Source organism: Lissotriton vulgaris, chromosome 1_1 (assembly GCF_964263255.1).
Source record: "Lissotriton vulgaris chromosome 1_1, aLisVul1.2, whole genome shotgun sequence".
Taxonomy (NCBI): domain Eukaryota; kingdom Metazoa; phylum Chordata; class Amphibia; order Caudata; family Salamandridae; genus Lissotriton; species Lissotriton vulgaris.
In genome coordinates this window covers 58149680-58173551 of record NC_141685.1, presented here as the reverse complement: position 1 = coordinate 58173551, position 23872 = coordinate 58149680, and the positions used below count along the sequence as shown (strand labels likewise).

At 46.7% G+C, this 23872-nt stretch overlaps 1 protein-coding gene across 1 annotated transcript in view; it reads left to right on the top strand.

The window, feature by feature from the left end:
- The window catches only part of LOC147737244 (uncharacterized), a 542156-nt gene that overhangs the window by 20501 nt on the left and 497783 nt on the right, over positions 1–23872 (top strand). The window contains 1 exon segment of the mRNA XM_086923333.1: positions 9003–9021. Coding sequence (XP_086779459.1) covers positions 9003–9021 — 19 coding nt within the window.

Here is a 23872-nt window from a genome sequence, read left to right as displayed (position 1 = left end):
GATTGTTACGTGATGTGCCTTGTATAATGATGAACGATTATTTGGCACGATTAACAAATGATTTACTTTCTATTCATCAACAGGTTCGAGAAGCGCTCCCCGACAATTCCATTGGAGAGGCTCACAATCTTCGTCCTGGGGATCATGTCATGATCCGCTCCTTCGAGAGGACGAACAGCTTGGAACCGAGGTGGCGTGGCCCCGAGCAGGTGTTGCTCGCAACTCGAACGGCTGTGCGAGTCACCAACAGGAAGCGGTGGGTGCACTCTACTCACTGCCGTCGTGTCTCTCCGGATATGGTGAGCCCAACTGCATTGTCCGACTACCGAGATATCCTGGACGAGGAAAAGAGCCCAGCTGTAACGTCTGTCGAATCAGAGGGAGCCTTCCCGGACCACACTGTTTCTGGACGAGAAAGATACAATCTACGACCACGATAAGAAGTTTTTTTGGTGCGAGACTGGTTGAGTTACTGCTCTGGGGTTTGTGAAACTGTAGCCGGGAATATCATGGTGGGGGGGATCTGTTCTGCCAAGTGTAGCGACACCCGTCTTGACCCCGGAGAAGAAACCAACAGCTACCTCGGAGCTCAGCACTCACATTTTTATTTTTTAGCTGTGTTTTTGAGACATTGTGAACTTTGAACTATGGCGTCCTCTGCAGCACGAGATAAAATTCTTGGTGCTGTATTATTTGTGTTGACAATTGTGGTAATAGCTGTGATAGCCTGGGTAGTAGAACTTGTGGTGCCTGTGCGAGAACATTTGTTGCCGACTACCCCGGCTCCATCTGAACATTTCCATTTCACTCTACCGTATCATAAAGAGTGGCACCGACAGACTTATTTGAACAATAGTTTTATTCAGATTCTGCATCACACTCACAATATGTCGAACACTTCTAACTGCTGGGTTTGTGGGATGTTGCCTGGACATCAGAAGAAAGGGGGCACACCGCTTATCCCACTCCCGTTTTCTCATAATGGGTCTTGCAATGCCTGGTACACCCTCCTGTTCACCTTGCGATGGCCAACAAAAGGGGGGCTGCTCTTTCGTCTCAATAAGATTTGTTTTAATGATCGAGACGGCTATCCGCAAGCTGAAGGAACTAAGTTTGAATGGGAGGAGTACCGCCCCGATAATATGTCAGCGCCACGAGTTTACAGTAATCATCTAAGTGTCAACATGTCCAATTCTCATGTTATAAATGTTATTGATACCAAAGCTGATCTCTGTGTACGTAATAAAGGTACAATCCCAGTTGGCAGAAGTGAATGTAACACCACTCTCACCTTTGATACTCCGAATGGCATTTCATTTGTGGCCTCTCGAAATACGTACTTCATATGTGGTAATAAAGGTTATCATCGTGTCCCTTTAGGATGGTTAGGAACATGTTATATATCTTTTGTATTGCCCCCTGTGTTTATTGCTCCGCCCATGTACCATAATAATTACATGCTCTACCATGACTTTATATTGAATAGGGTTAAGAGAGCAGTAGTTCTTGATTAGATAGATCAAACAGACACTGCGTTGCAGCAATATGTCGATTTCAATTTAGGTTTGTTTTCCTTTGTTGGAGCTGCTCTGAACAGCCGGAAAATACGACGCTTAACTCGTGTTGTAGAAGCTGTTGCCAATGATACTGCTTTTGCGTTAGGAAATTTAACTGAAGAGCTTCAGATATCTAGAATTGTAACGCTCCAGAACCGGATGGTTCTAGATGTAGTCCTAGCTGATCGAGGGGGGGCATGCCGTATTATCGGAAGTAGTTGCTGTGTTTACGTGCCAGATAATTCACCTTCTGTGTATGATGCCATATCCAAATTACATAAAATTGCTGCTGAGATACATCCTGATCATGGTACGTTGACCTTTTCGGGGTGGTTTTGGTCAATGCTTAGTACATGGGGCTGGAAGTTACTGACGATTCTATGTATAATAATCGGGATATTATTCTTCTTATGCTTATGTATTCAGTGTGGCCCTGCATTATGTTCTCTGTGTCTATCTGCTTGTATTCCATCCAGACGAGCTTTTGCTAAACATGAACAAATGATTCATAAAGAAGTGGCCCAGATTATGTCTATCGATATAGAAGATGAGTATCCCGATTATGTCCATTATGAGGTAGCTTCAGCTAAATGCTAAAAGGGTCGTCTGTCGTAATTTGACAATGATCGGGTTAGCGTTAAGCTTTGCTACACATTACTCCCTTATCTTGACTATAGTTGCTAAACGTCATTTTGTATGTTACGGCGGCCATTTTAGAGAATGCGTCGCCTCGTGGTCAGCATGACCCTTTGTCCTTCCTCTATACCACTGACCACTCGAGTTTGCCCAGCAACAGGCTATTTTTAGTAATGGTCAAGCCCGTACATGCGCAGTTCAGACTGACCAGTCATCAATTAGGAATGTTCCGCCAAACTGACCAGTGGTGTTGTAGCCCCTCCCATGAGTTGGCTTTGTTCCAAAAATGACCATATATGTACTTAAAACTCTGTAACTATGTACCTCCCATCTTTTTATGTCTGTAAACCTGTATAAAAGAAGGACTTACACCGATGTTCGGTGTGATACTTCTTGCATTGCCGAAGGGTGCTGTAGGAATGTACCACCACCCCATGGGGTCTTAATAAACTTGTCTTTTGCATTTTCTAGTTTCCGTGCCAACAGTTCTTATGGTGTAGAGGGTATTCTGTGGAGTATGTAGGCCTGGAGAACCCAATACCACAATCTGGCAAGGTGTTAGCTCATCCTACTGTGCCCGCATTGTTCCCTGTTCAGCCCGAGCTGTTAGTTTTCCATTGAGGGTGTGGTTGGGGGTTTCTTGGAGGGATAATTGTGCATTACTGACCGTACTGACCGTGTCCCTTGGCGAACACCACAGGGTGTGGGTCAGACTGGGCTCGCTCTGCAGAGATATACTAATAAAGTATGTTTGTATTCTCCAGTGTCTGACCGACTTCATTTGGGAAGGCATAGAAGTTTGGTAATGTATATAACCCGTGGGGCCCTTAGTGGCCCTGTCCTTCAGTTGGTGGTCGAACAGGGACCCCACAAATTTGTGGCCCCTTACCCATCAGCCGGGGGCAGCGGCCAGGGTGGTGTCTGGTCCGTTGGGCGGATTGTGGCCCACATCTGAAGACCGAGCTTGGTTCTCGCATCTGCCTGACCCTCAGATCGGTTTGCTCAGATGTGAGTCCCTTGCTCACTGCACCATCAGGATTCAAGCAAGCCGGGCCGAAGACGGCTGTAATGCCAGAAACCGGTCCCCGGAAGCTTGTTTCCATTCTGGTAAAGAATTGGCTTGGTAGTTTGGTCTGCCCTGTTCCCATGATGCATTGGGCCAGGGACAGACTAATTTGCATGGAGCCAGGTTCTGAACTGGGATGGTGCAGTGAGCTAAAAAACGGTGATGGATCAAGCCCTGATCTGTTGACTGGGTAGGAGTGTTCTGCTTAATTCAGATACTCTGTCCATCACCACCCCCTTTTCTGAATCGTTTTGGCCACCACAAGCGTGGTAGGGTATGCTCAGATGTGAGTCCCTTGCTCACTGCACCATCAGGATTCAAGCAAGCCGGGCCAAAGACGGCTGTAATGCCAGAAACCGGTCCCCGGAAGCTTGTTTCCATTCTGGTAAAGAATTGGCTTGGTAATTTGGTCTGCCCTGTTCCCATGATGCATTGGGCCAGGGACAGACTAATTTGCATGTAGCCAGGTTCTGAACTGGGATGGTGCAGTGAGCTAAAAAACGGTGATGGATCAAGCCCTGATCTGTTGACTGGGTAGGAGTGTTCTGCTTAATTCAGATACTCTGTCCATCACCACCCCCTTTTCTGAATTGTTTTGGCCACCACAAGCATGGTAGGGTATGCTCAGATGTGAGTCCCTTGCTCACTGCACCATCAGGATTCAAGCAAGCCGGGCCGAAGACGGCTGTAATGCCAGAAACCGGTCCCCGGAAGCTTGTTTCCATTCTGGTAAAGAATTGGCTTGGTAGTTTGGTCTGCCCTGTTCCCATGATGCATTGGGCCAGGGACAGACGCATTTACATCTAGCCAGGTTCTGAACTGGGATGGTGCAGTGAGCTAAAAAACGGTGATGGATCAAGCCCTGATCTGTTGACTGGGTAGGAGTGTTCTGCTTAATTCAGATACTCTGTCCATCACCACCCCCTTTTCTGAATCGCCCCTCAGATCGGGCGGATCCGCGGCTAGTGGTCACCAGCTGGGATCCTGAGAAGGCGAACCCTGGATTTGACTGTTTGGTCCGGAGATTTGTCAGTGGAGAATAATTTGCCTCACTCTGAGTGCACCAGGTGTGTGGTTTGGTTCTCTGTCCTTTGGTTCTTTGGAAGTGGCGCCACATTTGAATGACACTGGCCTGTGGGCAGTGCCTGGTAACGGTCTTCGGACCGTCTTGAACGACACCAGCCGACGGGCTGAGTGCCTTGAACGGCAGTCTATGGAGGTGTGATGATAGTGTGCGAAAGTGACCTGTTTTGGCATGGAGAGTTTATTTTTGAACGCCGTTTGCTTGCGTGGAAGTGTTTGTAACAGATCACTCATTAGTAACGGAATTTTGCAGTGTCTTGAACTTGGTGGGTCTGCGGACCCTTGAGGGACACAGGGTGCTTGTGAGTGGTCTACCGGGCCAACTGGTATTTTGCTTCTTGAAAAGGTCTGGGACCATTTGCAGACAATCTGCCAGCCAACTGGTAACTCGGTCTGCGCTTGAAAAGGTCTGGGTTAGAACCTGTCCTCTTGAGCTTGGAATAGTCTTTGGATTGGAGTACGGTTTTTGAACAGCGTGGGTCTGATTTTCAGACCATTTTTTTTGTTAAAGTGATGATTTTATTGCCTGTTGGGGGTGGTGTATGTGTCTTATGTTAAGAGGCCTTGTTTTAGTAAATGTATGTGTTTTGGATGCCAATGCTGTTCTTCTGATGCCCGATTGGAAGAGAGCCAGCCAGCACCTCTGGAGGGTACCCCAAATTTTGACATATATGTCAAGCATGGTATTGGCCCTATTATGTTTAGCACGCTGTGGGATAAGTATAAGAGGGACAATGCCAACCTGCAAAGGCCACTTACTGGCTTGTTTGATGAACAAAAATTGGGTTTCTTGCAAGATAAATTGTTCGCTAAGAAAAGCAGGCAGTCAATGTTTGATTCGTTAAGAGTGTGGCAGAAGGAAGCAAAACAAAAACGTATGAGAGCAGAAAAGGAGGAAAGGAAGTGACAGTGGCAATCAATTACGCAGAAAGCAGTGGCATATTAGAGAGGGAAGATAAAGTAAGGAATAGAATGTGCCGACAGGAAGTTATGATTGCAGACCGAAAAATGTTATGTTACTATGGAAGAAAAGGACGATTTTCTTGAAGGAGTATTGGAATCTTGTCCGCCACCCCTTATGCCCCTGAACGGATATATCCAATAGTCCAGACATTTTTGTCCGCAACCTCTGGGTCCGCCCCCTTTGGTTCCCCAGTACCTAGCTCTGTTGCGTCAGCTCCGAGTGCGCTCGCCCTCTCCCCGCCTTGTCACACGGGAGGGGCCGGAGCAGTCGGTTCTCTTGTTTTGCCTACTCTCTTGTCTGATGATGTTGCCTTGGCCACTACTATCCCTTTCACCCCTGTAGTGCTATCCCCTCATGCCATGGTACCTGTCTTTGCATCTGCTCTTTCTTCTTTGAATTTGACACCCCATACATTACCGAATGTGGATATGCCTGTACGTGGAAGGTTTGAGGGGGATTGGACAGCAGCACGTAATCGTATAGAGAAGGTGTTGGTGCGTTCTGCTGTGGGTACTGAAGAAAAGACGATGGTGGTGAATCAAGCGGCCCTGTGGGGTCGGAATGCGATTTATACTGTGGAAGACATGTGGAGTGTGATGAAAGATTATGAACCATTTTTGCAGCAACTTGCTCTTAAGCACATGTCGACCACATTGTTAGCATTATGGGAACAATGTTACCGGGATGTCGCACCACAAGCTATTTATGACATACGGGACAGGGTACATGCTACTGCTATGGCCCCAGGTGAAGTTTTTAGTAATGTGAGGATATTAGTACGTTATCGAGAACGGCTGCCTCAAAAGGTTCCAACAGTAGGGACGCTGCACCCTACGAGGAAAGTTCATCCCGTATCATCCCGAAGTACCCGAGCTGAGTGATTCCACGAATACAGTAATTAGACAGCGGGTGGACGCTTGAATTCAATAACAATGGATATATACTCCTTTGAAGAGGAATGAGGTCCTATCCTTAAAGAGCCAGTTGCCTGATCCTAGCCTCCTCCACAATAATGGTGTTAGCTGACACAGAGTTATTTTTTGGACTGTTGGTACTGGTAGATACCTGCCGACAGGTACATACGCAGGATCATGCGCTGGAAATGGGGGGACATGGGACGAAATAAAGGTGTGAGACAAGGAGTGCAAGCCCGGTGACAATCCAAAAACAGAGTTGATGGAATTGCCGGGCAGGATTATAACATACATGCACTCCCTTATCCCGCCGAGGAAGGTGGACTGGGATAAGTTGACTGTATGTCGCCAGAAAAAGGATGAGAGCATATCAGACTTCTTTACTAGGTTTGAGGGGGGTGTTTATGGATTTTAGTGGGCAGGACCTGTCTTTAGATGGTGGGGTTCAGTTGTTTGTTAACAGGTTCATCCCTAATTTACTTCCTGAAATTGTAACACAGTTGCAGGCCTCGGAGAGTACTTGGACGACAGCGTCCCCGTCTGTAATTTTGAGAATGGTCCAGTATTATGAACATAGGGGCATATTATCAAGGCAGGCGATAAAATTATCGCCGCTTTAGCAGCAGAAAACTGCTGCTAAAGTGGCGACAATGGGCTTGATAATATGCTCTATGGGTTCCAATTGAAGCTCATGTTAGATATCCTTCACATCTAACAAGGGCTTCAATTAGAATTCCATAGAGCATATTATCAAACCAATTATCGCCGCTTTAGCTGCTGTTTTCTTGGGTACAACCAGTGTGCGTACTGTAAAAAAGAGGGGCATTGGCGGAATGAGTGCCTGGAATTGTGGCAGAACAATGCAGCACCGGGAGGCCGTGGGTTTAGAGGAAGAGGAGGAGGAGGAGTCCGGGAACAGATGCAGTCATAGAATGCTTCAGACAGAGTGGGAATTATTTTGATGACCCTCAGAGCAGACAGTACTATAATGAGGACTACGACATGGATTAGGTGACGGGGCTGTCTCACAGCTAAGACAGCCAAGGGCAGGGCAGGGCAAGGGGCCAGTTCCGGTGCCTGTCGATCAGTGCTGACCTTATATCATGGCTGATTTGCAGGGCGCCATGGAGAAATGTTTGATTAATACAGGGGCTATGAATAGTTCTGTTTCCCATACACTGGTCTCTGTCTGGGCAAAATAATGTTTCAGTTGGGTTATCAGGTGTGCCAGTTGTCAGCCCCATTTCTAAACTGCTTGCTTTGACTGTCGGTCCTTTTACTCTTGACTCACCATTTTTATTGACAATGAACGGTGGTGAAAATGTAATGGGACTGGATCTGTTAAAAAGGTTGCACGAAGCAATATCTTGCTCTCCAGACTGCGTCTTTATGACAGTTGAGCCTAGATGGCCCCTACAAATTAATGTTTTTTACAAGTTGCGCCCCTCCCAATAGAATTTGACGGTGTACCACATACGCTGAGGGCCACAGGAGACACAGATGTGGGGCTGCTCCAGTTCCCACCAGTGTCTATCAGTATGAAGGATAATGTTAAACTGCCCCGTATTCCCCAGTATAAGATTTCCCAAGCAGGAGAAAATGCCCTATTGCAGATTATACATGATTTGATTAAGACTGGAGTAGTGGAAGAGACAGTGTCTGATGTATGCATTAGCCATATTCTTCCAATTCTTAAAAAGGCCCCTTCGAACTCTTCTGATGTCCAACCAGATGTGTACCGCTTTGTGATTGACCTGAGAGAGGTTAATATAATCGTGATCCCTCAGTATCCTGTGGTTCCAACTGCAATACTGACAATGATTCCCCCCTCGGCGAAATAATTTTCTGTTATCGATTTAAAGAATGCCTTTTTCAGCATCCAAATACATCCGGACTGTAGGTCGTTTTTCAGCTTTTCTATAGCTGGTTGAAGTTTTAGATTATGTTGTGCTCCACAGGGCTATACAGAAAGAAAAGTATTTATAGTCAAGCTTTAAAAGCCCAATTGGATTCACTGGAATTTGCTTCTGGTAATGTTTTGTTCCAGTATGTTGATGACCTCCTTGAAACATCAGACACTGAGGAGGGCTGCAAAGAGGCCACGGTTTAATTATTGCACCATTTGGCATGCCACGGACACAAGGTGTCCCTTTCGAAATTTCAGTATTGTTGACAGGAGGTCACCTACTTAGGTCACCTACTGTTGAAAGAGGGTCTCAGACTAACAACTGAATGTAAGGCTGCTATTAACAGTATGGCTGTACCTAGGACCCAACGTGAGGTACGCACGTTTATAGGGATAACATTATATTGTCGCCATTGGATCCCAAATTATTCCTTACTAACAAACCCCTTCTTTACCTGACCACCAAGGATGTGCATGAACCCCTGCCTTGGACACCTGAATGTCATCATGCTTTTGAACAATTAAAAGTTGAGCTTTGCACTGCTCCTGTGCTTGGCACTCCTGATTATCAAAAGCCCTTTGTGCTCTATGTGCGTGAGACGCATGGTTGCGCTCTTTCTGTGTTAACACAGGGTTTCGGTGGTAAGCAGAGACCCTGTACTTATTTCTCGGCCATAATGTTTCCAGATCACTCCTGAGCTGCCTGAGAGCTGCCGCGGCTGCTGCAGTTTCTATCAGACAATCGGCAGGGCTTGTTCTTGATACTGATCTCACAGTAATGGTACCTCATGCTGTGGATACACTTTTGAATAAGACAAAGACGCAGCACCTTACTAGTGCACGTCTTATTGGATATGAATTGACTTTGTTTACACAGCATATTACCATCAAACGATGTGCTACTTTGAACCCAGCCACGTTACTACCCCTCCCGTCGGAAGAAAAGGACAATGACGTCCATGAATGTTTGTTTCAGACTGAGGATGAAACAAACGGATGGGTAGACCTGACTGACGTTCCCTTATCTGAACCCCAACGGGAACTGTATGTTGATGGCTTGTGCTTCAAGCTGCCAGATGGCACCACTACTGCAGCCTATGCAATCGCGACACTGCATACCGTAGTTGAGACATCCTGCATCCCACACCCATCGGCCCAAGCTGCAGAATTAGTTGCACTTCTACGGGTTTGTGAGCTGAGTGAGGGACTGGCTGTTAATGTTTATACAGACAGCCAGTATGCCTTTGGGGTGCCACCCGCTCCGCAGTAAATGTGGAAGTAAGGAAGCACTGGGTGCACGGAAGCCACGTAGAGAGTGCCACTCTCGCTTCCATACGACTGCTGAGTCAGCGACGGCATTCCTGATCAAGAATATGAGCAGGTGCCCGATTTGTTCCTTTCTTTAATGCTCGATTAAGGGGGGCGCAGACGGATGAGGAGTGTGACAGAGTCCTGCTTAAAGCAGTTCCTAAGGAGATAAGGGCTGCCTCAGATCACTCTGCCCCCAAAGAGCCTGTTTCAGAGCCCAGATCTTTGCCTGACTCTCAGTTCCTACCCCTCTTTGCTGATGACATAGTGCCAAGTGTAACCAGGTATAACTTACGGCCCCGGAAGAAGAACGGGACGACAGCTGAACAGTTTAGGAGGTAGGGAAGGACTTAAGTTTAGGGCACAGGTGCTGTGCCTAGGGTGCCTGTTAGAGTAGAACGAACGTCATTGGTGCACTGTGTGTGAACACTCAAAAGGATTCGGTGAGGGTACCCTCCAAGGAGGGAGGGGTGCCCTATCCTGAGACTTTTGAGTTCAGAATACAAGCTCAGCGAGCAGCTCCAACGCCAGTGCTCAACAGCACCTACGCCTGATGAAAAATAGGAGTCTACCAGTGCAGGGTTATTAAATGGACACTGGAAAGAAGATTTTGCTTTTGTTCCCTCTGATACTATAGTTGCAATAGTGGCTCTAGCCTGTGAACATTTTCTTTCCTCATAGTACGTATAGGTTGTTGGAAGTTTTATTGAAAATGCTCCCTTTTGGCCGTCTAATTATGAGAGAGGAACAGCCACTGATGGTTCCACCACCTAGACAGAATGGTAATGGGTGGTGCGGGTGGTCAACAGGAAGTAAGGTAGTGATGGTAGTGCTTATCCTCATGGTGATGAAAGCTCTGTTCGGGGTGGTTTGGTATTTGGAGGATCAGCATCCGGTGCATATTTTAGTGGGAACTACCTACCCCATCCCCATCTGAGCATATGTTTGTTTCATTAGCCCAGCACAAGGAGAGACACTGACAGACCTAAGTTGATAATGCATTCATTCATATGCTTCATCAGGTGCACAGTACCACTAATACCACAAATTGTTGGGTGATTTGCTAGTCTCTTTGCCCCTATCATATTTAGGTAGTTGCGAGGCCTAGTTCCAGTTGCTTTCCACGGTGTATATGCATTATTATGGCAATGTTATGAAAATGGGAGCGGATGATTATGAAGCAGTGCTGGAGTATATAGTGATACACCAGGGTTATGCGCCTGGGAAGGATGGCAAGGAGGATACTATGCATCCCGAAGCCTGTAGGAATTTGTTCACAGCTAACGAGAATGTGACGTGGTTGCAAGGTGAGATGTTAGATTTCAAGGGGCTCAATGTTACTGAGTATTTCAAATGTTTCCAAGAACTAAACATTACAGAAGACCAAGCCATGCCCGTACCAGTGATCAATGCCTTGGCCAGTTTTTGTGTCGAACGTTCAGGGAATGTACCAGTGGGGCAGTGCATTTGTAGTAACACCTATAGGTTTAATATAAGTTTTAGCCCGCCTTTGCTTACACCTCCAAATGTATATTTCATCTGTGGATACAGAGCTTATATTTGGCTTCCTAGGGGCTGGTCTGGTCGTTGCTATGTCTCTTTCCTCTTGCCTCCCATCTACATTTCCCCGCGCAGTTATCACAAACATAGCAAGTTACAGTGAAGAGATCTCCATGTCTACAGAGTTAAGAGAGTGATTGATTCAGATGAGATCGATCAGACAGATACTTCTCTCCAGCAAATTACGGACATAATGAAGAGCATTATACCGTTCTGGGGTCCCATATTCAATAGCCGCAATATACGTCGCTTGACCAGAGTAGTTGAGGGAGTGATTAACACTACTACGAGTATATTGACTAATATCACGTTCGAGCTTCAGGCTAGGAAGCTCGTTGCTCTTCAAAATAGGATGGTTTTAGATGTCATACTAGCTGATGGGGCGGAGCTTGCCGCGTCATCGGCAGTAGTTGCTGTGTTTTCATTCCTGATTCAGCCCCTACAGTATACTCAGAAATACAGAATTGCTTCAGAAATACATGAGGATAATGGTTCATGGTCCATATCAGGGTGGTTCTGGGGCCTGCTGACATCATGGGGTTGGAAGATACTCCTTGTCCTGATAGTTATCGCAGGCGTCATCTTCACAGGTTGCCTTTGTATTATCTTCATTCCAGCATGCAGTACCTATTGTATGAGCAAAATAATACCTGCTCCGCAAACACCAGGACATGATGCAAAGGTTTCATCTATGATGATGCAAGAAGTTCAGGATCTGATGCTGATTGATGAAGGCATCTTCAAAAACTAGTATTATTGATGCGTTTAACTGTGTTGTATTTCTCTGTGATATCCTGAGTGTTATATCATGTGTGTGCCTATTGCTTCCCTCACCTCTGCCACCCCCCTTAGTATTGTGAAGAACCTACCTGATGGCAATTAAACCATTTTTTAGCCACTTTTGCTAAAAGGAGGATCTGTTAGACTTGAAATCCCCATTTGCGTAATGCTTCCCGTCACATGACATTATAAGTATGTTAGGTTTGCATTGCGAGGCTAAATAGATACAATTTGCATTTCATGTTGTACAACCCACTGAGCTATCTGAGTAATGAGTGACCCCTATGTATACTTGTGACTCCATTAGCTTTTGCAGCTTTTTCAGTTCCTATTAGGCTGCTTTAACTAGGCCCGAAGTAGGCCGCAAAATGTGCGCGTTGCTTGCCTCAGCAGAATACTGCATTTCATTATTATTTTCTGTCTGCCTTTCCAAGGCTGCTTTCTGATGTACTAATGAATAAGCCTTTCTGTGTGTATGTTCATCTGTAGGGAGGTTTCTGCTCCAACGTTAAGACCAGTGATGGGTGGTAAGAATGGCTTCAGACCAGTCATGGTGAATATTCCTGAGAACTGGAGTAATTCATTATATGGGAAGAAAGGTGTAGTGAAGCGGAAAACTCCACCTCAACCGAAATGTGTCCCCCAACATTTCCCATAGTGTAAACTTGAGGCCGTACAATTGTGGACAATAGGCGTGATCACAAGTTGCAAATTTGTCAACCTGGGGGGTCCCACAGGGCTAACATGTTCTGCACCAGAATCCAAAAGGAGATGCCGGCAAGATGATGCCAACTCAGGCTGAGAGCTGACCAGATGGTTGGCACCTAGCCAGGTCCCATGCTGGTGCACGTAGAACCCAGAGACTGGCACTCTTGTGCCGCCGGAACTTCACTTTTTTGATGTCCCAGTGGCGCAATGTGTCATTGCATATTTATAAGGCGGCGTAAAGCCACTTTACGTGGCTTTTCATGGCCTTATAAATACATGCTCCTTTCACGCAAAACACTGCATGAAACGGGCGTTCCATGGGTGTTGCTGAGGGTGTTCCAACACAACACTCATGAAACTTGACACATTCCCAGATTTACAAGAAATTGTGAACTTGGGAATACATCAGAATCTAACGCCAACCCAGGGGTGGCGTTAGAGAAGTGCAACAAGGAGAATTTCTCCTCATGCTTTCCTTTTTCTTTTTGTGCTGCATTCTGCAGCACATATAGAAAAAGGAAATCGCCTCTTGTGATTTACTTTGTGCAGGAAGGTCTCCCTTCCTTCACAAAATGCAGGCACCCTTGCATTGCACCATGGCAAAAGGCTGCCTGTATTGGCGCATGGCAGCCCATTGTGCGCCTGCGCTGGGGAAAAGAACAGGAATGCGCTGTATCACATAGATACGGCGCATTCCTGCCCTTTCGTTCTGACGTGGAGCAGTGCTGCAAGATTCCATGTGGTGCTGCCCTACCCAAAACCTCATAAATGAGGCCCAGAGTCTCTGGGCTTCCCGACGGAGGAGGAGGGACCTCTAGCAGGAAGGCGTTGGATTGACTGAATCCAGTCAAGCATGAACTAGAAAAAGAAGAGATCACATTCTTTGGCCACATTTACACCGACACAAGATGTTTGGAAGAAAGAGCCAGATCACCCGTAGGATCATGAGACCACCATGAGCCAGACTACCCGTAGGATTATGAGACCACTATGAGCCAGACTACCCGTAGGATCATGAGACCACCATGAGACTGACCACCCATAGGATCATGAGACCACCATGAGCCAGACCACCCGTAGGATCATGAGACAACCCTGAGCCGGACCACCTGTAGGATTATGAGACCACTATGAGCCAGACCACCCGTAGGATCATGAGACCACCATGAGACAGACCACCCATAGGATCATGAGACCACCATGAGCCAGGCCACTCGTAGGATCCTGAGACCACAATGAGCCAGACCACCCGTAGGATCATGAGACCACCATGAGCCAGACCACTCGTAGGATCATGAGACCACCATGAGCCAGACCACCCGTAGGATCATGAGATCACCATGAGCCAGGCCACCCGTAGGATCATGAAACCACCCTGAGCCTGACCACCCGTAGGATCATGAGACCACCCTGAGCCAGACCACCCGTAGGATCATGAGACCAGCATGAGCCAGACCAGTTTACCCCACCCGAAGGATCATGAGACCTCCATAGCGTTTGAGCAAGAAGCAACAGCTAAGACGTAGACATTCGCTGTATGTGAAGTCCACAGTGATGGGTCGAGGAGATGCGGTCATGGAGTGACTCACGCGTATTCTCTTCCTCTAGCATTTTCTTTTTTGTATTTTCTTTCCTTTCATTCCTCTCCTTCCTGTCTGTTTTTCTTCTTTCCCCACCCCGCCCGATTGCCCTAAATTCTTTAATTTATCAAAGAAGGGGTGAGATGTTGATTAAAGCTTAATTTCAGCAGGTGGTCTTAGGTGGGGCCCATCTGCACTCTCGTTTTGGAGGCCGGCACCTATTTTCCCTCATCAGACTTTTACCCATAACAAGGGAGTGAAAAACACACAAGCGCAAAGAAAGAGGAAGAGAAAGATGAAAAAAGTGACAAAGGGAGAGAGCAGGGACCTACAGGAGTGAGATAAAGGAGCCGAGAGCATCTGGGGTGGATTAAAGAGCCATGAGGTGCAATCAAGATGAGATAAAGGAGCCGAGAGTGTCTGGGGTGGATTAAAGAGCCATGAGCTGGAATCAAGAGTGAAATAAAGAAGCCGAGATTGTCTGGGGTGGATTAAAGAGCCATGAGGTGGAATCAAAAGTGAGATAAAGGGGCCAAGAGTGTCTGGGGTGGATTAAAGAGCCATGAGGTGGAATCAAAAGTGAGATAAAGGAGCCGGGAGGGTCTGAGGGTGTATTAAAGAGCCACGAGGTGGAATCAAGAGTGAGATACAGGAGCCGAGAATGTCTGGGGTGGATTAAAGAGCCATGAGGTGGAATCAAGAGTGAGATAAAGGAGCAGAGAGTGTCTGAGGGTGGATTAAAGAGCCACGAGGTGGAATCAAGAGGGAGATAAAGGAGCCAGTGAGGTTCCGTGAATTCTGAACCCGTTTCCTAAATGTCGTCGTATCATGACAATTTTTGTATCAATGTTATGTTATGTTATGTTAAGGTTTTGTTAAAGCGCGCAGCTGCCCCAGCTAAGGGGCGTCCCGGCGCTGACTGAATAATTGTACCAGAAATGGTGAAACTGAGAGAAAGGAAACCTAAATCAGAGGGAAAAGAAAGGTCTTAATGCTTTCCGAAATGGGAGTAGATCATCAATACTATGAATGGATACTGGCAAGGAGTTCCACAGTTTGGCCGCAAGCACTCGGAAGGAACGACCTCCAATACGGCAAAGTCTGAATTTGGGGGTATTTACCAAATGTTGACCCAAGGAGCGCAGGTTACGCTCAGGGGTATACAGAATTAAAAGAGGGCGGAGTAGCTCAGGGCTAGTACCATTCAGAATTTTGAACGCCAAACAGAGAGTCTTAAACTGGATTCTAGCTTGAATCGGCAGCCAGTGTAAAGCTCTAATAGTAGCTCTGGCAGAACATCTACATGGAAGTCCCACAAGAGCCCGGGCTGCCGAATTCTGTACTCGCTGGAGACAGACAATCTCAGCTTTGTTTGTGCCCAAAAGAAGTGCGCTAGCGTAATCCAAGCGCAATAGAATAGTAGCCTGGATGATAAGCTGCCGGACAGGCGCACTAAAGAACTTCAAAATGGGGCGAAGGCCTCTCAGCAGGCCCACACATGTCGCAGCCACCTTCTTCGTGTGGCACTGAAAGTTGAGATCTGCATCCAGCCACACTACTAAGTTTTTGACCACTGGCTTGGCTGCAGGCATAATGCCTAAGGAAGCTGGCCACCAGTGTTCATTCCAAAGGGAGGTGTTTTTTCCGACCAGCATCACCTCGGTTTTAGTGGCATTCAGTTGAAGGCAGTTCTCAGCCATCCATTGGGCAACAGCAGTCATCCCATCTCTAAACCTAGTAGCAGCGGCAGAGGGACCCTCAGCCAAGGTGACAATCAGCTGGGTATCGTCAGCATACGAAACTAACGTTAGGCCCCACTCTCTTGCCACAGCCGCGAGAGGTTGGACATAGAGATTGAACAACGTCGGGCTCAACGCAGAGCCCTGCGGAACCTCTTGGCAGATGGAATGGGCTTGAGCTAGAAAAGGCGGAGCTGAGACCCGGAAGGATCTATCCGTCAAGAAAGCGCGGAACCATTCCAGGGCCTGGCCCATGATCCCAATTGCCTCCTGACGGTTAAGCAAGATGTCGTGAGACACCGTATCAAAGGCAGCGCTAAGATCTAATAGTATAAGCGCTGCACTCTGACCGGCGTCAAGAATGGTTCTTAAGTACTCCGTGGAGGCCAATAAGGCAGACTCGGTGCTGTGACCCGATCTGAAGCCGTTTTGAGACGGGTCCAGAATGTTGTTAAGGGACATATGTCGAGACAGCATCTCGTTCACATGAGCCTCTGCTAATTTTGCAACCCATGGAAGCAAGGAGATCAGCCTAAAACTCTCAGTCAGAGAGGGATCTAATGTGGGCTTTTTAATGATGGGAGAGACCTGAGCCTTTTTCCAGGCCAACGGTACTATGGCTGTAGTAAAAGATAAATTAAGTATCTGCGCTAGGGGTTTCTGAACAAGATCCATGGAATCCAGAAACTGTGCCGGTCTCATGGGATCAGATGGAGACCCCGATTTGACCTTTCTACAGAGTCTCACAAGTTCATCGCACGAGATCTCAGGTATCGTAGTCACAGTAGAAATCCCCTCTCTGACCGTGATAGGACCTGGAGCAGAGGAGCGCAGGGGAAAAGTAGCATAGATTTTCTGCACTTTGTTCAGAAAGAAGTGTGCAAGCTCCTCGCATTGCTGCACTGAGTTTACATGTGAGACTAAAGTTTTAGTGTTCCTGAACGATCTTGAAAATGTATTTCGTAGGATGAGAGCTGTCCCTAATTTTATCAGCATAAAAATTAGCGCGCGTGGAGCAAATCGTTTTATGGTAGTGTTTTAGTTTAGCCAAATACACAGACTTGAGATCTTTGTCATAGTCCCTTCTCCAAATCCCTCGGCTCTTTACACTCCTTTCTGAGTGTTCTAAGAGCATCAGAGAACCAAGGATTGGGGATCGAATTACGCCCCCTGACCCGGTCAATGGACCGAAAATGGCGAGTGTAAGGTGTACGAGTGTTTTCGCCATGTTCGAGTGACGAGGTCACCCTGAAATCAGGGATTCCGTTTTGAACCCTTGGGTTCCATTTTGTGTACGGCAGCCATTTTGTGGTTGCCCTCACATAGGCCGATGACTAAGGCTGAACGAGTTATGGGTCACGTACACCTTTAGCTGACTTCTGTGTGACCTGGGCAAGCTGACTCCGTTGCCTGAAGCCAAACCTGTTAGGCCAGTTCCTTTCCCAGTAGCTGGTCGAGATTGAGGATCAAGGCACAGGACACCATCAACCCTTTATTGCACACAACTATGTCTTATCTGACTCACACCTGTCTCTGCTCCTTTCTTTATGACCTGTTTACGATGAGGAGGTGCCCGTATTTATTAGGGGTCCGTCCGATTTATCTGATGAAGAGGTTTGAGCCTTTCCGGGTAATTGATGGTGGGCTGGACAATGAAATGTGGGTTTGTTATGCAATGCTTTTGTCGTGTACACATGGGATTGGTCAACTGTAAATAAGGAATGTTTGCCTGAAGCACAATATTTGGTATAAAAGGGACGACGTGCTTTGTAAGTTTGAGCAGTCTCCTACGAATATACAGCCTTTGTACTTCGCGGACCTCTGTTACTGGTTGCAGCCAATAAATCTGATCTTTGACGTCACCAAGAAGATTGCCGCGTTTCTGTTATTCTGAGACAGGTGAATCCGGAGACTTCGGGTGTGTCCCCTGGCACCGCTGGGTCTTAAATAACCCGGTTCTTCATTTGGCGCCCAACGTAGGGCGACTTCAGCGGTACCGGTCCAAGCCTGATGATCGTGAGGAGCTTCGTGTGAAAATTCTGGAGGAAGGCCAACCACTTCATCGACCCCTGTATGTCATCGTGGTCCGAAAGTCTTTGCTGCGAGGTTCCCCGCTTTCCGACGGCTACGAAGGACTGCTGCCCTGACTGTTGCCCTGTCTTGGAGCCTTAGACGATTTGTAGAGCGAGACGATAGACGGGTCTTCTGGTGACGTCATCGATACCTCAGTTAAGTATGAGTGGAGCGTCTCCCAGTCCTTAGTTTTGGGTATCTCTTGGGATCTTTGATTTGAGATCTTTGATTTGAGTTCTTTGATTTGGGTTCTTTGATTTGGGCCTTGCAAGTACCAAAGCCGAGGGACTCGTGTATTCACAAGACTATTGTATTCGATAATCCCTTGAAGTTTGAAGCTAGACTAGAGAGCGAAGATGCCTGGTCTTAGCAGACTTGGAAGATTATTTTGTTGTGGTTCTAAAAGGGATTCCCGATTGGAGGCCTCTTGTCCGGTTCCTCCGATTGGAACTCCAACCTATGAGCTTTATGTGAAGCACGGCGTGGGCCCTATCACGTATAATGAAGTATGGATTAGGTACACAAGGAAGGACGGTGTCCTAAAATGGCCCCAATATGGTAGTTTTGACACAGAAGTTCTAGATAATTTAGAGGTTAAACTCTTTAAGAAGAAAGCCCGGCCGGCGATGTTTGACTCTTTCCGCCTATGGTGAAAGGAAGCCAAACAGAAGGAAATTAAATTAGCAAAGAGAAATAAAAGAGAGAGAGGTATCTCTATTATGCAGGCTGCTATGCAGTTTAAGGATAACGAAGAAGAACAGGCGAGTGAGCAGTTGCACAGGCAACTTAAAATGGCGATTGATAAATGCTATCCAGCTTTGCCGCTTCTTCAGCAAGATGCAGCGAAGGAACTTGAGAAAGATCCCCTGATGTCGCACCTGTTGAGTTCGCCACCCCCTTATGCGCAGAGTGCTACAGCACCTCCGCAACCTTTAGTTGTGCAACCTCCAGTTGTGCAGCCTCCTGTTATTCCACAGCCGCCAGCTCCTCTTCAGTTGGCTCCTGCTCCTCTGGTCCAGCCTTTTCAAGGGCCACTGACTTTGCCACCTGCTCCGCCTTTAATTCCTGTGACTTTTTCATCTCTTCTTGCTACCTCCTCTGCTACTGCTCCTACGTTGACCTTTTCTCAGTCCACTTTATCTCCTGTCCTGTCGACCTCTCCTTCTGTTCGACAGAGAATGACTAACACTTTTACTAGTCTTTTGTCTCCTTTCCTTGGGTCATTTAATACGACCCCTGTTTCAGAGCGTAAACAGTTGCGTAGCCAACTGCCTGATTCTCTCTCGAGAGAAATATTGGATCGTTTGGCGCATAAAGGGGTTACTCGTCCTTTAAGATACGATGTAGAAACTGTTATGGATGTCTTCCATCAATGGGAAGAACCGAAGCAGAGATATGTTTTCGATAAGGTGTGTACTTTCCTCCGTGAAGAATGAGAGGATGATGATTTGGGACAGACTCCACCAGAGCTGTCCAATGTGCAATCCGAGTTTGCAAAATGTACGATTGTGGGATCCGATGTTGAGAAAGCAGTTGCGACGTTGTTGTCGTTCAGGAGCGAGTCTCTTTCTCAGCCGTTGTTTGAGCCCGATCCCTCTGTTAAGAGAAAGGTGTGACAATATCCAATGAGAGAGGTTCCTCCGGTATGGAAGGAAGCAGTTCAGGCCAATGTTAATCTTGGTATTGTAGTTGCACCAGCTAATTTTCAACGTGTTTGGGTACATGTTCCGTGGAAGCGAGAAGACGTTTTGGCTCTTAAGCAGACCTTTCCTGACCCCCGTAAAAATCCTGCAGGATATTATAAGGAGTTATCACAGACTGCAGACTCATGTATCATGAGCCTAGCTGATATAGACATGTTGTTTGGAAATGTGGTCCCGCAGCCTTTAAGGGGTTTGATTCGTCATACGGATCATGCGCAAGAGTTAGGAGATTCATGGGTTAATATTGCTGCTGCAAGTTGGTGGTGCTAAACCTGAGCCTGTAGTAGCAGACCTCCCTGGTAGGATCATTACCTACATGAAAACGTTGATGCCTGCTATGCGAGTAAACTGGGACAAATTGTCTGCGTGTAAGCAAAAGAAAGAGGAAACCGTATCTGATTTCTTCACTAGGTTTGAAGAGACGTTTATCGACCACAGTGGTCAAGACATGAGTACTGAAGGTGGTCAACGGTTGTTCGTTGACAAGTTTGTACATAATTTGCTTCCCGAATTGTGTAAGAAGTTGAAGGATTCAGAGAGTTCTTGGGCCGTTTCCTCTTCAGCACAGATATTGGCTACTGCACAGTATTACGAAAATAGAGATAAGGATGAGAAGGATAGAGCAGACAAGAAAACGAAAGAGTTAAAGATGAAGGTGCTTTTACAGCAAGCGTATCCACCCCGTAGTAATCAGCGGGATTATCAGCAGCCTCAGCAGTTTCAGAGAAACTCGCAAAGGTTCGAGTCTCCTCAACAGCGTTTCCTGGTAGGCCCCAATCAGTGTTCATATTGTAAGGAAGAGGGTCATTTCAAGTATAGTTGCCCTATTCTGTTACAGCGTATGAATGGTGTTTCAGGTGCAAGAGGTCGAGGTGTTCAGCAAGCTCCTAGAGGTAGGGGACGTGGAGGTTTTCCCTAGAATGCGCGTTCCTTTCCTCCACAACATTCGATGAATAGTTTTGATCAGCAGAATAATGCACCTGGTAGGACGACTCAGTACTATGCTGACGTCTACTATGCCGAAGGTGAGAATGTAAATGTAAATGTAAATGTAAATGTACATGAATTTATATAGCACAAATCACCACTGTTTTTTTCTAAGCGCTTGCTTAGGGAACCCGTCATGGTATTCCCCTGTGAGATAACCCCGGCAGGGTATCCGCAAGGTGAAAGCCAGGCATCCTGCCATGAGGGGCCGTTGTGGAGATTAAGCAAACAATTGCCCAGAGTCGCAGAGTGTGAACCCATTAATCGTGTAGGCACCGGAGCGAGAATTGTCAAGTCCATGGACAATTTAGGACTCAAGGCCCCGCCAAGCCGGGAATTGAACCCTGGTCCCGGGCTGACCTCTGCTTCCAGGTCTGCCTCCTCTAACCAGTGAGCCACACTTCTCCACTGTGGATGTGGATGATAATGATTGCTAGGACAGCCATGGACAAAGAGAGTGAGTTGTTTCAGTTCCAGTAGATCAGAGTGGACCTTATGTGAAGGTGATTACATCAGGTGTGTCAATGCCTTTTCTGTTGGATACTGGTGCTACGAAGAGTTCTATTATGCACTCTAAACTCCCTGGGGCACCTTTGTCTGGCTTAACAAATGCTTCAGTAGGTTTTTCTGGCGCCCCAGTTAGAACCCCGATTTCTAATCCTTTGTCTCTTTCTGTTGGACCTCGCGAACTTGAAGCACCCCTTATTCTGACGACAGGTTGTGGTGAAAACTTGTTGGGATTGGATCTTTTGAAAAGATTGTATGCGACATTGTAATATTCTCCTTTGGGAGTACAACTTACACTGGGTAAGAAAGTGGTTTCTCCGATGTATTTGTCGAAGGATAAACTTCCGACGGAATTGTCTTCTCTTCCTGATATTCTTTGGGCAACTGGTCCTAACGATGTGGGTCTTCTGGAGATACCACCATATGTTGTGACGTTGAAAGCAAACGTTAAAATGCCACGCATTCCCCAATATAGGATCTCTAGTGATGGCGAAAGAGCATTACTAGCGATCATTTATGATTTGATTGAGAAAGATGTGATTGAAGAAACAAGAGGAAATGTGTGCAACAGCCCTGTTTTGCCGGTTTTGAAAAGCACTGACTCTTCTCAGCCACCCGTTTACAGGTTTGTGATTGATCTTAGAGAGGTGAATAAGATAGTTGTGCCACAATTTCCTGTTGTTCCGGATATCACTGCCTTACTGACTATGATTCCAGCTTCGGCCACTTGGTTCTCGGTGATTGATTTGAAGGATGCTTTCTTCAGCATTCCGATTGCCGAGGAGAGTAGGGATATTTCCGGCTTCTCTTTAGGAGGACGAAGCTTCCGGTTGAAACGCGCTCCTCAAGGCTATTGTGAGAGTCCGTCAATCTATAGTCAGGCATTGAAAACACAAATGATACGATTGTTTTACCTAATGGTGCTGCTCTTCTCCAATACGTTGAGGATTTGCTAGTCGCTGCCGATAATGAGGAAATTTGTAAGAAAGCTACTTTGTCATTGCTGCGTCATTTGTCTGATTTTCATCACAAAGTGTCTCTTTCGAAGTTACAATATTGTCGACAAGAAGTGACCTACTTAGGTCATCTCTTATCGAAGGAGGGAAGAAGATTGACCCCAAAACGAATTCAGGCGATTGCGAAAATGAGTGCGCGCTTTCTTGGGTATCACGTCATATTGCAGACAATAGATACCGAATTTTTCTCTGCTGGCCAAACCGCTAGTGGCATTGACCTGTAAAGATACACCGAATCCCCTCCTGTAGTCCGAAGATTGTCAGAAAAGTTTTTTCGAATTGCGCAGTGCATTGTGTTCGGTTCCTGTGTTGGGTACCCCTGACTACAGTAAGGCCTTTACGTTGTATGTCCACGAGAGAGAAGGATGTGCGTTGGCAGTGTTGACACAGTCTTTTGGGGACAAGCAGCGTCCTTGTGCATATTTCTCATCGACTTTGGATCCGGTAGCTAGAGCGTTGCCGAGTTGTTTGAGAGCCACAGCGGCAGCAGCTGTTTCTATTCGACAGTCTGCTGGTTTGGTGATGAATAATACGCTGGTCATGATGGTTCCACATGCAGTGGATACTTTGTTAAACAGGACCAAGACACAGCACTTGACTAGTGCTCGATTGTTAGGTTATGAGCTGACACTTTTAGCGAGTCATGTGCACATAAAGAGATGCAATACGTCGAATCCAGCCACGTTATTGCCAAATTCAGTAGAGACAGATGTTGTTGAACAGCATGATTGCTTTCTCAGGACAGAGGAAGAAACAAAAGGAAGAATAGATCTTAGGGACACTCCTCTGATGGAACCTTATGGGTGGATGGTTCATGCTTCAAGCTTCCGAATGGTGATACGACTGCGGCATACGCTGTTACGACTTTGCATACGATTGTTGAAGCTGCACGTATCCCACATAATTCCGCCCAAGCAGCAGAATTGATTTCACTTACGAGAGCGTGTGTGTTGTTGAAAGGAAAGAAAGTGACCATATATACCAACAGCCAGTATGCGTTTGGTGTGGCTCATAGTTTTGGACGCTTGTGGAAGGAACGTGGGTTCCTTATGTCACACGGGACAAAGATACAGCATGGTCAGTTGGTGAATGAGCTTCTGGAATCACTTACCTTGCCGTTGCAAGTTGCGATTGTGAAATGCAGTGCACACAAGAAGGTCACCAATGATGTTGGCCGTGGTAATGCGTTTGCAGACGAAGTTGCGAAAGATGTGGCAAGAGATGTGATGAGTCGAATGTATGTTGCGGGTTCGGCGAGATGAGTTCCGGATAGAGGGATGTGCGAGGATACGAGAGTGTGAAATCGATTCAAGCTGAAGCTACAGAGAAAGAGTTGAGTGTGTGGATAGAGAGCACGGGTAAATTGGATGCGAATGGTTGTTGGGTTGAGTTGTCAGAACATCAGCGATGGTTGTTACCCGATGCGTATGTGTTTGCAGTGGTTACGATGGCGCATGGAATGGCTCATATCAGTGCGAAAGGGATTTGTAAGTTGTTGGCTCCAGTATGGCAAAATGCTGGACTTCCTAAATGTGCAGAGAATGTGATCAAGAATTGTATGGTTTGTCTGAAGTACAATCCTGGCAAGGGAACTCCAACTCCAGCTGGTCATTTTGCTCCTCCGACGTATCCGTTCGAGGTTTTGCAGCTAGATTTTATTCACATTGAGAGATGCAACAACCTAAAATACGTACTCGTGGATGTTTGTGCCTTTTCGAGATGGGTAGAAGCATATCCCCTGAAAGATAATACTGCCTTGTCCACAGCTAAAGCCCTTGTCAAAGAG